General features: G+C 34.1%; 1 protein-coding gene across 5 annotated transcripts in view; it reads left to right on the top strand.

The window, feature by feature from the left end:
- Positions 1 to 15,904, top strand: part of RAP1GDS1 (Rap1 GTPase-GDP dissociation stimulator 1) — a 150,729-nt gene that overhangs the window by 20,253 nt on the left and 114,572 nt on the right. For 3 of the 5 annotated variants that reach the window (XM_059172530.1, XM_059172528.1, XM_059172540.1), the window contains exon 2: positions 4,813 to 4,923. In XM_059172530.1, the coding sequence (XP_059028513.1) occupies positions 4,813 to 4,923 (111 nt within the window). Of the gene's footprint in view, positions 1 to 4,812; positions 4,924 to 15,904 lie in introns of those variants that run through there. The other 2 variants (XM_059172532.1, XM_059172536.1) reach the window with 1 other exon arrangement.

Raw genomic sequence — 15,904 nt, 5'->3', positions numbered from 1 at the left:
AAACTAAAATAGACTTTAATACCATTTAAGAATGAAACAAACTGAGTCTTGCTTTAGGGGAGGGAGGTGAGAGGGATGGGATGGCTGGGTGAGGGACACTGGGGAGGGGATGGGCTGTGCTGAGCACTGTGAAGTGTATAAGACTGATGATTCACAGACCTGTACTCCTGAAACAAATAATACATTATATGTTAGTTAAAAAAAAAAAAAAGAATGAATGGTGGCTGCTTGGAAAGTGTTTATCTGATTTCTGAAATAATTAGAATGAGAAAAAAACATAATGAAATTTCATTGTTTTTAGTATCCCCCATCCTAATAAAAATATTAATCATGACAGTTTGTACCATAATTTACAATAAAAGATGCAAGTAATTCAGAAAGTAAGGTAGATTTTCAGGGTTTGGTAAATTTCCACTATAGAGGGCAGTGTGTATATCTTAGAAGTTACTGTTCTACAAGAATTTCCCATCTAACAGTAGAAATAAGCTAAGAGTTTTATGAACCTAGGACTATAAAACTAGCAAAACGAAAAATACAGAAAAGGTAAAACGGAGGTCACACTAACATCGAAGGGGTAGAGAAAGAAGCAGCAGCCTGAGAACAAATGTTCAGACTGGTGTTCTGAAGTCAGTAGAAAGTGTACCAAAAAAGAAAGGAGTCTGTTGCTACGAAGATATTGGATAAGAGGATTGAGAAAAATCCATTGGATTTGTCAAGATATCATTTAAGACCTTGGCAAGTGTAATTTTGATAGAGTTTAAGAAGACTTGGTTAGGTTGTGGTTTTAAGAGTTGAAGAAGTGGTTAGAAGTAGGCAATGCAGAATTAATGACAAAGTCAACTTTGCTTAACTCTGAAAATGTTGTATTTTCTTTCATAAAACAAGCTAGTCTTGTCAAATGTTGTCATATAGGAAAGAAATTCTTCTAAGAAAAAATTTATTTTGATTATTAATACTTCTTAGTAGTAGAACCTCCCATGAAAATTATTCTTGACTTACTGCCTCCCCTTCATCCCTGCCACCAGAAGCTGAAAGATTTCCATTAGAACAATTTCAGTGTCTTAATGGTAAGAATTCACTGCTGAAATGTACTGTCATAGTTTGAGGGAGTCCAGAAATAATACCCTCTGCTCCAGAAATAATACCCTCTGCTCCTAACTCCCTCTGTTCTATAAGCTAAAATGCACAGATTTTAAATGGTCAATTTGATGAACTTTGGAAATGTATTATATATTCATGTAATCAGCATTCTAATAAAGATATGAAACATTCTAGCATTTTATTTTATAAACTGATTAATGTTTCTTTCAGTACTAACCTGTTCATTCATTTAAAATGCTTAAAATCATAATAGATTTATAGTAATTCTGTTTGACAGCTTTGGTTGTCTCTGGATGTAGAATTTAATGAACTTCCCTGAGAAGATCTCACATCATTAATAGGCATGTAATTATTCCCATGGAGAGGCTGAATGCTTTTTTACTGACATAAAAAGTCTTTTAAAAGTGGGATGATCTATGTAGTTTTTAGTTACATATTTTATATTCTTAAATGCTTAAATTGTCTTCAGTGAATTTTTTTTTTTTTTTTGGTATCTTAAAATGTAAGACACTATTTATATTTTAAATTATATGGAGTACGTAGTAGGTGCTTAACAGGTCACAATTAACTTGCCTTTGCTATTGGCCCACTCTGGCTCTTAAATGTGTGATAACAAAGGATGGTAACTAGACAGCTTTGTGCAAAGAACGAACTCAGTCCTTATATTTACTGGGCACTGTGCAATGACTATAGTTAAGTTGATGTCCCATAAAATATAGTGGGGGAGCGTATATTAACAGTTAAACAAAAAATATAATTAAAACTTGTGAATAGTGCTGTGAAGAATGGATATGGTGATTGAAAATGATCCTGAGGGGTTAAGGCAGAGGAGACTTAGATAAAATGGACAAGGATTGTCTCTGGACTCATATAATCCAGACTGAGACTCCCATCAGAAGGGGATATTAAGTAAGGAGCTTTGGGGATGGGATGAAGGGAAGGAAAGAATTTAAAAAGACTCAGATGCCAACATCAGTAGTACTAAATGAGTCTTAACTGCCTTTTTTTTTTTTTTTTTGAAAGATTTTATTTATTTATTTGACAGAGAGAGATCACAGGTAGATGGAGAGGCAGGCGGAGGGGGGGGGGAAAGCAGGCTCCCTGCTGAGCACACAGCCCGACGTGGGACTCAATCCCAGGACCCCGAGATCATGACCCGAGCCGAAGGCAGCGGCCTAATCCACCGAGCCACCCAGGCGCCCCTTAACTGCCTTTTATTTCTTGTTGACTGATAGTTTTGATGGATTGCTGTAATTTGACTAACATAAGTCTTATTTTTTTCCTTGGTGTTGGGATAATTACATTTATTAATCTTAATAATATGAACTTAGATACTGTACATTATTCATACTTTATTTCAGGAAAATTAACTTAATATGAACTTAGTAAGTTTGAACAAGAATATCTGAAATATGATGCCCTACATCATCTTTTTAGCTTACAGAAGAGATACATACAAATGTACTTTTTCTTTAGAATAAAAATCAATTTCTTAAAACTGCTTAGCCCCTCTTAAGAAAGTAAATATTAAACTTGGATATGAATGATAATCTGGGATTTTTAATAAAGTATAGGTTTAGGTTTACTGGAACAGTCAGGTTGTATGAGGTGTCCCTAGAGCATGTTGTTATTATATTATGTAAAATCTTAAGTCTACTTTTTCTTGGATTGGCATGGAAAGTAATTATCTTTCATTTTATAATAGGGGATTTCATCATATTTGTAGAATTGTTTTGACCTGGAAATGAGCAGAAGTCTATTACAATGTATACCTTACTTTGAAGTAAGAAAATACCTGAATTTCTAACTGCAGCAGCAATGCTAGAGGTCCTTGGTATCCCATTAGCGTGTCTATGAGGTCAGTACTGCCTGCATTTGCCCTAATTATGGTACAAAAGCAATTATGGGTAAAAAACTGAGGATGCTTTAAAATGTGTGAATCAGAGCAGTAGTAGTACTGAATTGTATTAGTAGTATTCTTCATTGTAACATGAAGAAGAAAAAAATATGAGCTTAAGAATGCCCATTATGAAGCAGGAAAAAAAATTTAAAAAAAAAAACCCTCAATATCTGTATACACATTTTAAAAATATTCTTTGTCATGAAATGGGAGGTACACATAAAACACTTGTTGCATTGCAGAGTCTCATGTTTTGAAGAGAAACATTTGAGCAGTGGTTTATGAGCTGACCAAGGTACTTTTTTTTTTTCATGGAAAGTCATTTTTTATTTGAAAGAACAGACAAGACTGGTTTTTTATATTTGGCAGATATTTTCTCACAAGTGAATGAGGCTAATATATCATTTAAGGAAATAGCTGACAGTATTTGTTGCTGGTAATGAAATTGAAGTTTGTAAGAGAAAATTAGAATTTTGGGAAACTTGCATGCCTTCAGCTTGATATTTCTCCAGGATTTACAAAGAGTCTTTTAATAAGATTAGTGATGATACTAGCAAATATTTTATTTTGAAATAGTATAATGAAATATGTCAGTATTTGGAAAATATGCGTAACTCCACGACCTAATTTTTTTGATGACCAGTGCTTTGATGATAAATATCTTACATGCATAAAAGATTCAAAGTGTAGGAGATCAGTGGATATGAATGTGAGTTGGAAGCATTTATTAATATTGTTTCAGATTTCTTATGGCAACCAACCTTTAAAAACTACCACTTGTCCAGTTTTGGCGTGGTGTCAAAGAATATCCACAATTATCTGAAAAGGCTATTAAAATACCCTGCTGTTTTTCAAAAACAGCCTCACATGTTTTAAGGCTGCTTAAGGGTGAATTTTCTTCATCTGCTTAACCCAAACAACAAATTATAGAAGCAGATGTGAAAACCCAGTTACTTTCTGTAAAGGCAGACATTATGGAGACTTGTAAAAAGGTAGAACAATACTATTTTTAATGAGTTTTTTGTTTCTGAAATATATATATTTTTAAATATTACTGTTAAATTTTATAACTTAGAGTTAAATGACTTACTAAAATGAATCTTAAAAAGTGTTTTAATTTTTAGTATTTAAATGTTGATAGAAATAATTGATGTAAATAAAATTTACATTGGATAAATGTGGGGATCTGAATTTTTAATGTAAAGAAATTTTTACAGTGTATAGTATGGGGGAAACCACATGCAATTAGGATTAGAGCATGGCCTTATAATCCAAAATGTACATGTTTTAGTTTATAGCAGTATTTTGATTTGAAGTGTTTTTCAAATGGCAGTGTTAGAGTAGGTTTTATAGCTATCAGCTTTCTATTATTTTAAGTCATTTTGAAACTTTTCTAAACCTTCATTTTCATTTTATGTCTGAAATACAGCAGAGGAAGCCAAAAATGAAACAAAATATTATTTGCAAAGCAATGTAATCTTTTGGGGACATTTCGTTTTTTTTTTTTTTTTAATTAATCATGGATGGTTTCTTGAACAGGCTAAATATGGTATAAGAATCCTGAAGAAGATGTTCTGTGACAATCTGTAATATTCCTGAATATCCCTGGTATCTCACATATACAGAATGAATATTTAATATCTGAGTTAAATGTGGATACATTTTATTTAAAAAATTTGTAATGGTACAGTCCATTGCCATTTTGTAATGTTTGTGGAAGTTATTCACAATAATGCCTGTTAGTAGTAACGGTCATGAAACGTGAGGATCATATTTTAGTGAGAGTTCTGATTTCTCTTTTTTTCTATAAGCAGATAATCTCAGTGATACCTTGAAGAAGTTGAAGATAACAGCTGTTGACAGAACTGAGGATAGTTTAGAAGGATGCTTGGATTGTCTGCTTCAAGCGCTGGCTCAGAATAGTAAGTTTCATTATGTTTTAAATGCCAAACAAAAAAATTAAATCAGTAGTCATTCAGAAATTGGTATGTAGTTTAGCACATAACTTGCATTCACATAGCTTGAATTCTTTTGAATCCCCAGAATACTGAAGTTGTTTTACATGCTCCACTCTCCCTCCCCACCTCCCCACCCCCAAGGTAATAAAAGCCAAGTTTTGATAGGCAGAAGAAAGGAGGAATTGACTGGTGGTAATGACATTAATACCAGCCCCAGAGAGAGGCCATGCTTTCATTTCTAACAGATAAGCACCATAGTTGTTTTCCTTCTAAACACCTACATTTGTTTGAAAGAGATGAGTATGTGTGTATATGGGGAGACTGGGGAAGAAAACAAAGGGGAACTTAAAATACCTAAAATCTTTGTCTGAGATCTTATGGTCACCTTTTTAATAGTTTTACTTTAAAGTAATGATTATGAAAAGTAAATAAAGTAATGCTTATGCTCAGATTTAATTGGAAAGAACCATAATCAGTCATTCAAAAATCCCTTAAAACTGAGCTAGGACTTGATATGTGGTAAATAATACTCATGATAAAAATTGTACAACTCTTCATTGGCTAACACATTGTATTGTTTCATTTGATCCATCATATTTCCATTCATTAATATTTCTATTATCACAGAGAATAGATGGGCGTAACAGTGATTTTTATCTGTTTACTTAGTACTGCTTTATTGTGCTATGGTTTGTGCTGTACTTGTTTTTAATCATACCATTATCTTATTCTGGGATTAGTTATGTAGCTGACAGAGAATTTAGAAGACAGTATATATTGTTAGAGTTTTAATTTCAAGCAACTCAGATGTGTGTGTTATTACTTTTTTATTTTTCATTTCTCAGTGAACTGTGCTTAGAAAATCTAAAATAATTGAATGTGGTACTCTTCATCAAAAAGTACATTTTAAAAGTAGCTTGGAAAAGTCTTTTTCAGTAATTCTCTTTGCTTTTGAGATTGTAACTCTGTCAAGCTGTTCAATCTTAGATATGACAGAGAAGGGACTTAAAACAAGGATTTAAATAAGAGCTTCCAGTAAAGAGAAAGAAAAGGCTGTCTAAGGCTGTGCCGTCCATTGTAGTAGATAAATGTGGCTATTTAAATTTAATCATTTAATTTAATTTAAAAGTAAGTACCTTAGTCTTATTTTCAGTAGCCACACTTGGCTAGTAACTACCTTTTTGGGAATCACAGATACTAAGCCATGATCACAGAAAGTTCTTTTGAAATCTTTTGATTTCCATGATCACAGAAAGTTCTTTTGTGCAGCATGGTCTAGAAGACTAGAAAGAATCAAGTGATGACCTGAGTTTTATATGCCTGTATAGGCAGATGCAGATTTACATAATGTAATTGGTCTAAGTAAATTGAATATCTCAAGTTTATATTTTGAAGAGTTGTTTTATTATACTCATCTTTTGTTTTTAGTGACCTGTTATTTTTCTGTGTGTTAGAAAAAATAATTTTCTTAATGGACCATTTGTTCAGAAACTGAAGGATATGGAGGCAGTGTTCTTGGTTATTATATGTAGAGGGTTGCTCAGCCCTCTCTGGAAAGACTGATAGAGAACTGAAGTTGAAGAAGAAAAATGAAAAAAGGAAGCCAAAGTTTATAACTTTTTAAAGAATAGATTTAAGAAATAGAAGTATATAATTGTTGGGTTAAATTTCAGATCTATTGCAGACTTACTCATTGAAACTATTTATTGAAAATAGCGTTGAAATTGTATATTATAAAGTGTTAAGGCCAATAGCCACAAGATGTCAATAAAAACAACAAACTCTACAAATTTAACTATTGACTCCCCAAGAAGGGAGCAAAAGGAATATGTCTTTTTAAGAATCTAACAAAATTTGGGGTGCCTGGGTGGCTCAGTGAGTTAACCCTCTGCCTTCAGCTCAGGTTATGGTCCCAGGGTCCTGGGATCGAGCCCCACATTGAACTCTCTGCTCAGCAGGGAACCTGCTTCCCCCCTCCCCCACATGCCTCTCTGCCTACTTGTGATCTCGCCCTCTCTCTCCGTTAAATAAATAAATAAAATCTTTAAAAAAGAAAAAGAAAAAAATATCTAAAATAAATTCATGTGTCCTCATATCTAAGACTATTGACAGAAAAGAATTTTCTGTCACGGGAAGAGGGAGTTCATTCATGCAGATGTCTAGTGGTTAACTGAAGAATGATTATCTGTCATTGACTGAGTGCTTATTATGTACTTAGCATTGGACTTGGGGCTTTATCTTTTATCTAAATCAAACTTTCCCTTAGTCCCATGAAGAGGTGTTCCCATCTCCATGTAAAGGAAAAGGAAACAGACACTATGACGTTACTTGCCTTACTCTGACAGAATCTAGAGTTTGGAATTGAACTCTTAGTCTACAAAATAAAAAATTACATTCTGAATGAAGTGTAGCTTTTTGCTGAGTTTATAGGCTGTGAAAGTGTTTCCAAAAGATAGTTTTAATATTGTGTCTTAAATTTTTGTTTTTTAAAAATATTTTCAAATTATATTATTAAAGATGAGAATGATATAGAAACCTTTTTTCTTGAATTACAGACTTATATTATAGATGTTTTATTGACATTTTAAAAAAACTAGTAAGATGTTTATTTTCCTTAAAGTGATTGATCCATTGCTACTTTTATCCTCTTAAAGGTAAAATTATAAAACATTTAACTTAAGTGAATCTGTACTGGCTTTTTTTGCAGAAACCTTCTGTTGTCATAATTCTTTCTTAGTGTCAGGTGTTTTAGCTAAAAATACCACTGCTTATACAGAATTGCACTTGATCAAGAAACAATGATTTCGCCATTCTGTACAAGTATAAGATGGTAATATGTGTAATAGAAATCTAAATTTAAAATTTTATTTTACAGTCTACTAACCTGTCATTGGAAGGGACACATCTGAATGGAAAGAAATTATGCTTTTTAAAGTTTTTACACCATGGAAATTTAGTATATTTGAATTGCACATCAAAAATTATCATAATCTGAAATTGATAAATGATTTCAAAGTGGTTTTCTTAAATTTTGGAGGGATAACATTAAATATATATGTCAGAATCTTAAGAGATAAGAATTAGACAGTTTTAATAGTGGGTTTTATGGAAAATATTTTGCTTTAGCATTTTGTGTGAATTTCAACTAAATAATAGAAGCATTCATTCATTCATATAAATACTTTAGATCTCAGTTTTAAAATGTTTTTAGTAAATATTTGAAAGCTACTGTTTAAGAAATAAGATTCTGTTTACTCTTACTTCTTTTGTTTCAGAGAATAGAGGATTCACTATAAATGTTTATTGCAGTATGGTTACTCTATTTCATGCTTATTTGAAAATTTTAAACAGTAGGCCATATTTTTATCCCTAAACATTAGGACAGGAATTATCATTAGAGAATATGACATCTAAATCCCCTTGTAAGGCAGACTGCTAGCATAAAACAAATGCCCAAAGACAAGAAAAATTAACAGTCCATTCATAATAAAAAATTCTATTCCATTGTAAGAGCATGGGGACCATGTTCTGTTGCTGAGTGAACCACAAAAAAATGCCAGCATGATCACCAACACAGCTTTAAATTCTTGTCCTAAAGGATTAGGCTGTTTTCCTCTGTCTCATTGCCTCATGTACCTTTGTGCTCTAACTTTGTTTAATTTTTAGCTTAATGACAGTTCCTATTTCATAGAAGAGTCATATAATTATGTTCTGTATAACAACCCAGTTTACTCTAAAGAAAAAAGTATTTAGTTTCTAGTCCACATTCCTAACCTAATATCATACTCATCCACTTGTTGAATACTTGTTATTCCTTACCTTTGTTCTTTTTTTTATTCATTATTTTGATTTTTGACTCCCTTCTGAAGCTATAATCCTAAGAATACCAGATTATATATATAAGCCGCTAATATAGATTACTTTGTGAATCTTCTCTAACAGAACTTGCTGTTGTCATTTGCTTTTAGTCTGTTCTGTGCCTTCATTATTTCTGAATTAACTTACTTTTGGGACCCAAATTATTCCTTTTAAGTAAGGGACTTTGAAACTTGTTATCCACGGTTTTTCAATAGCCACGTTAAATCTGAAATCACTGGACATGAAAGATTACTGCTGTTTTAGTAGAAACAAGAAATTATTTTACTTCTTTCGTGTTAATATCTTGGTTTTACTTTTTACCCTAAGCTATCAAATGCACCATAGAAGCGATATATTTCTCTTTATTTTAAATTTTTAAATTTTTAAATTAACATATAATGTATTATTAGCTCCAGAGGTACAGGTCTGTGAATCGCCAGGTTTATACACTTAACAGCACTCACCATAGCACATACCTTCACCAATGTCCATAACCCCATGTCCCTCTCCCTTCTCCCCTCCCGGCAAACCTCAGTTTGTTTTGTGAGATTAAGAGTCTCTTATGGTTTGTCTCTCTCTCGATCCCATCTTGTTTCATTTATTCTTTTCCTACCCGCAAAGCCCCCACATTGCTTCTCAACTTCCTCAAATCAGGGATATCATATGATAATTATCTTTCTCTGATTGACTTATTTCACTAAGCATAATACCCTCTAGTTCCATCCACCTTGTCGCAAATGGCCCGATTTCATTCTTTTGATGGCTGCATGGTATTCCATTGTATATATATACCACATCTGCTTTATCCATTCATCTGTTGTTGGACATCTAGGTTCTTTCCATAGTTTGGCTATTGTGGACATTGTTGCTATAAACATTCAGGTGCACGTTCCTCTTTGGATCACTACATTTGTATCTTTAGGGTAAATACCCAGTAGTGCAATTGCTGGGTAGTAGGGTAGCTCTATTTTCAACTTCCTGAGGATCCTCCATGCTGTTTTTCAGAGTGGTTGCACCAGCTTGCATTCCCACAAACAGTGTAGGAGGCTTCCCCTTTCGCCACATCCTCTCCAGCATCTGTCATTTCCTGACTTGTTAATTTTAGTCATTCTGACCGATGTGAGCTGGTATCTCATTGTGGTTTTGATTTGTATTTCCCTGATACCAAGTGATGTGGAGCACTTTTTCATGTGTCTGTTGGCCATCTGGATGTCTTCTTTGCAAAAATGTCTGTTCATGTCTTCTGCCCATTTCTTGATTGGATTATTTGTTCTTTGGGTGTTGAGTTTGCTAAGTTCTTTATAGATTTTGGACACTAGCTCTTTATCTGATATGTCGTTTGCAAATATCTTCTCCCATTCTGTCAGTTGTCTTTTGGTTTTGCTAACTGTTTCCTTTGTGGTGCAAAAGATTTTGATCTTGATGAAGTCCCAATAGTTCATTTTTGCCCTTGCTTCCTTTGTCTTTGGTGATGTTCCTAGGAAGAAGTTGCTGTGGCTTAGGTGAAAGAGGTTGCTGCCTGTGTTCTCCTCAAGGATTTTGATGGATTCTTTTCTCACTTTGAGATCCTTCATCCATTTTGAGTCTGTTTTCATGTGTAGTGTAAGGAGATGGTCCAGTTTCATTTTTCTGCATGTGGCTGTCCAGTTTTCCCAACACCATTTGTTGAAGAGGCTGTCTTTTTTCCATTGGACATTCTTTCCTGCTTTGTCGAAGATTAGTTGACCATAGAGTTGAGGGACTATTTCTGGGCTTTCTATTCTGTTCCATTGATCTATGTGTCTGTCATTGTGCCAGTACCATACTGTCTTGATGATGGCAGCTTTGTAATAGAACTTGAAGTCTGGAATTGTTATGCCACCAACTTTGGCTTTCTTTTTCAATATTCCTCTGGCTATTCAAGGTCTTTTCTGGTTCCATATAAATGTTAGGATTATTTGTTCCATTTCTTTCGGGAAAAAAAAAAAGGATTGGATTTTGATTGGGATTACATTAAACATGTAGATTGCTTTAGGTAGCCTAGACATTTTCACAATATTTGTTCTTCCAATCCACGAGCATGGAACATTTTTCCATTTCTTTGTATATTCCTCAGTTTCTTTCATGAGTACTTTATAGTTTTCTGAGTATAGATTCTTTGCCTCTTTGGTTAGGTTTATTCCTAGGTATCTTTTGGTTTTGGGTGCAATTGTAAATGGAATTGACTCCTTAATTTCTCTTTTTTCTGTCTTGTTGTTGATGTAAAGAAATGCAACTGATTTCTGTGCATTGATTTTATATCCTGACACTTTATTGAATTCCTGTATAAGTTTTAGCAGATTTGGAGTGGAGTTTTTTGGGTTTTCCACATATAATATCATATCATCTGCGAAGAGTGATAGTTTGACTTCTACTTTGCCAATTTGAATGCCTTTAATTTCTTTTTGTTGTCTGATTGCTGAGGCTAGGACTTCTAGTAGTCTGTGGAATAGCAGTGTTGATAATGGACATCCCTGCTGTGTTCCTGACCTTAGCGGACAAGCTCTCAGTTTTTCTCCATTGAGAATGATATTCGTGGTAGATTTTTCATAGATGGCTTTGATAATATTGAGGTATGTACCCTCTATCCCTACTCTTTGAAGAATTTTGATCAGGAAAGGATGCTGTGCTTCGTCAAATGCTTTTTTAGCATCTATTGAGAGTATCATGTGGTTCTTGTTCTTTCTTTTATTAATGTATTGCATCACATTGATTGATTTGTGGATGTTGAATCAACCTTGCAGCCCTGGAATAAATCCCACTCGGTCATGGTAAATAATCCTTTAAATGTACTGTTGGATCCTATGGCTAGTATTTTGGTGAGAATTTTCGCATCTGTGTTCATCAAGGATATTGGTCTGTAATTCTCTTTTTTGATGGGATCCTTGTCGGTTTTGGGCTCAAGGTGATGCTGACCTCATAGAATGAGTCTGGAAGTTTTCCTTCCATTTCTATTTTTTGGCACAGTTTCAGGAGAATAGGAATTAATTCTTCTTTAAATGTTTGGTAGAATTCCCCTGGGAAGCCGTCTGTCCCTGGGCTCTTGTTTGTTTGGAGATTTTTGATGACTGCTTCAATCTCCTTACTAGTTATGGGTCTGTTCGGGTTTTCTGTTTCTTCCTATTTCAGTTTTGGTAGTTTATATGTTTCTAGGAATGCATCCATTTCTTCCAGATTGTCAAATTTGCTGGTGTAGAGTTGCTCATAATATGTTCTTATAATTATTTGTATTTCTTTGGTGTTAATTGTGATCTCTCCTCTTTCATGCATGATTTTATTTATTTGGGTCCTTTCTCTTTTCTTTTTGATAAGTCTGGGCAGGGGTTTATCAATCTTACTAATTTTTTCAAAGAACCAGCTCCTAGTTTTGTTGATTTGTTCTTTTTTTTTTCTATTTCCTTGATTTTTGCTCTGATCTTTATTAGTTCTCTTCTGCTGGGTTTGGGCTTTCTTTGTTGTTCTTTCTTCAGCTCCTTTAAGTGTATGATTAGGTTGTTTATTTGAGACCTTTCTTGTTTCTTGTGAAAGACTTGTATCGCTATATATTTTCCTCTCAGGACTGCCTTGGCTGTGTCCCTCAGATTTTGAACTGTTGTGTTTTCATTATCATTTGTTTCCATGAATTTTTTCAATTCTTCTTTAATTTCCTGATTGACCCATTCGTTCTTTAGAAGGATGTTCTTTAGTTTCCATGTATTTCGGTTCTTCCTGAATTTCCTCTTGTGATTCAGTTCTAGCTTCAGAGCGTTGTGGTCTGAAAATATGCAGAGAATGATCCCAGTCTTTTGATACCAGTTGAGACCTGATTTGTGACCCAGGATGTGATCTCTTCTAGAGAATGTTCCATGTGCACTAGAGAAGAATGTGTATTCTGTAGCTTTGGGATGGAATGTTCTGAATGTATCTGTGATGTCCATCTGGTCCAGTGTGTCATTTAAGGCCTTTATTTCCTTGTTGATCTTTTGCTTGGCTGATCTGTCCATTTCAATGAGGGGAGTGTTAAAGTCCCTTACAATTATTATATTATTGTCAATGTGTTTCTAGAAGTGATATATTTCTTTTGCAAGCTATATTCATTATGTTCTTACCTCCTTTACATATTTTTGTATCGTGTGACTCTTCTAGTTATTGTGTCCATTGTCCATGAGAGCTTATTAGTGGTACTAGTCACAAATTATCAAAAGTTCAGTTTTAACTAAGTAAAGGTAACATTTGTAGAATAGAGGAGACTGAAGTAGTGAACTAACAAGCCGTTGACAATTCTTCATGAATTGAGAATCCTGGATTGCCATTGAATAATGGCAGCTACCTAAATCTCAGTTTTTCCACACATTCTCTAAAAACTGACACAGATCATCAAAGAGATAAAGTAAAACCAACTAATATAACCTATGCCTTAAGTATAACTAGAAGACAGACTAAGACCTTCAGATTACTAGGGAGACAAAGAAATATCAAAATCTAGCCTACTTAGCATCAGAGCCTGTGATGGAATTCATTGAGACTGCCGAAACTACTTTTAAAAGATGAGAGGAAAGTTGGTTGAACCAGGAGCCCAAGGGTACATAGTTAAAAATGCCTATAGGAAGAAAAAGTCCTAGCCTGGAACATACTAAAATATGGTCTTAGATTCAGTGAGAGCATTCGCTGATGAGAAATGAAAAGGAAGAGACTTTAAAGTACACAGGACCCTAGGCAGTGCAGTACATCTGATGGGTGCCACTTTTGGGGATGATCTTGTTTTGCCTTGCAGACTTGATGGTGAAGGGAAAGCAGGATGCAAGATAGGAAAATTAAGTATTCTGGAGAAATAAGAAAGCCCTAAAATTGGAAGACAAACTAGAAACCGCCTTTGGTTTAAGTCCAGAATAGAGAGCTTTTGAACTAGAAATCTAGATATGCATCCCAAATATTTACCCTTAGTGCATAAATTTTTATTGCCCATGAACGGAAAATAAAAACTATACACTGAATAGAATATTGCAAATGATAAACAGATTGCTACAGTGAATAAAGCAAAAAATAAGAACCAACATTTTAGCTGTTAAAAGTGTTCTTCCTAAACCAACCATAAAGCCATGATCAGTAACATTATACCATGACCTATATTAAATATCTTTAAGCCTTTGCATATATGAAGAGAAAAAATTCCTCAAGTAAGAGTTTGAGATTCTTGAAACAGAAGTGGATGAATACCAGAGTGATGTGAAAGAAGAGTTGGCTAGAAGAAATTGAAGAAAAATAACCATTTTAGAAATTAAAACTTGGATTGTAACAGGAAAGAATAGAGTTGACTGAAAATTTATTAGGAAGCATTGAAGAAAACAGGCAAATGATTGATGTAGAAGATAGGGAAAAGATCCATTATATACACAATTGGAGCCCAAAAGGAGAAAAACAACAATGAATGAGCTAATATTTAAAACTAGAAATTTTTCTGAAGGAAAGAAAGACCAGAATCTACGTGATGTGAAAGAAGCAGCCATGTACTTGCAAAAATTGACCTGTAGGGGCGCCCGGGTGGCTCAGTTGGTTGGGCGGCTGCCTTCGGCTCGGGTCATGATTCCGGGGTCCTGGGATCGAGCCCCGCATCGGGCTCTCAGCAGAGAGTCTGTTTCTCTCTCTCCCCATCTCCCTGCCACTCTGCTTACTTGTGCTCTCTCTCTAGCTGTCAAATAAACAAATAAAATATTAAAAAAAAACAAAAAACAAAAAACTGCCCTTTAAAAAAAAAAAAAAATTGACCTGTAATGGGAAATTCAGAGACTTAGTCTAGTAAAACTTCTACTTATGCATTTATTTGTGTCTAAGCGAAAAACAAAAGCACAACTTTTCTTTCACAAATAAATTCATCACTTGGTGACCATAAAAAAAAAGTAAAAATAAGTACAAAGGAAAGATTCTTAGAGCCTCCATTCAAAAAGATGAAGTTTTTTAAAAAGGAAAGATAATCAGATTGGCATCAGACTTCTCATTGGCAATATACAAAGCAATTCAGTAATGGAACAGTGTTTTTAAAAAATTCAAGAAATAGGAATTTTATATTGTGCCAACCTGCTCCTTATCAAATCCATAAAAAAAAAAAAAAAAAGAGCCAGTAAACATGGAAAAACCCAGGGATCACTATACTCATTAGTCTTCCACCGGAATCTTCTAAACACATGCTGCCCAGTATTCATTATTTGATGTGGCTATTGAACATTTGAAATGAGGCTAGTCTGAATTTAGGCACACTGTAGATTTCAGGGACTTAGTACCAAAAAAATACATAAACTATGTCATTAACAGTTTTAAAAATAGTGATTACACATTGAATCTCATTTTTAAAGTTTTTTAAGATATTTACAAATACTTGATTTCTTCTGCAGCTTTATAGGCCATTGTTTGTTTATTTTTTTTTATTAACATATAAAACATTATTTATTTTAGGGGTACAGGTCTGTGAATCATCAGTCTTACAGAGTTCATAGCACTCATCATAGCACATATCTTCCCTATAGGCCATTGTTTCTTGAATTGTGGGTGATGGCTGATTGAAATAGTTTAAGAGTTGGGCACCCAATAAGATATGATGGAAAATGCATGTTGTCAATAAAATCCAATTGGGTAATTCAGTATAAGAAAGGACATTTAAAAGAAGACATTTAAAATAGTGAACTTGGGTGCCTGGGTGGCTCTGTTGTTAAGTGTCTGCCTTCAGCTCAGGTCATGATCCCAGGGTTCTGGGATCAAGTCCCACATCAGACTCCCTGCTTGGCAGGAGGCCTGCTTCTCCCTCTCCTCCTCCCTCTCTCGCTGTGTCTCTCTGTGTCAAATAAATAAATAAAATCTTTAAAATAAAATAATGAACTTAAGTTCATTGTTCAGGGGTTAGAGTCTAAGGAAGAGAAAAAGCATGTGTAGGTTCCAAGATATGTTCTGTGCATTTAGTCAAAAGCAGAAAGAGGACAGTGTATATCCAAATATATTGGTATCCAAGAGTTTGTAGAAAGGGACCATGGAAAGGCTTGATCTGATTGGAAGAATGAGAAAGACCATCTTGAAATCTGTCATAGGCCATAAGATTAAT

This window comes from Mustela lutreola, chromosome 1 (genome assembly GCF_030435805.1).
Source record: "Mustela lutreola isolate mMusLut2 chromosome 1, mMusLut2.pri, whole genome shotgun sequence".
Taxonomy (NCBI): domain Eukaryota; kingdom Metazoa; phylum Chordata; class Mammalia; order Carnivora; family Mustelidae; genus Mustela; species Mustela lutreola.
The sequence above is the reverse complement of the archived record's forward strand: the minus strand, read 5'-3'. Positions and strand labels throughout refer to the sequence as shown.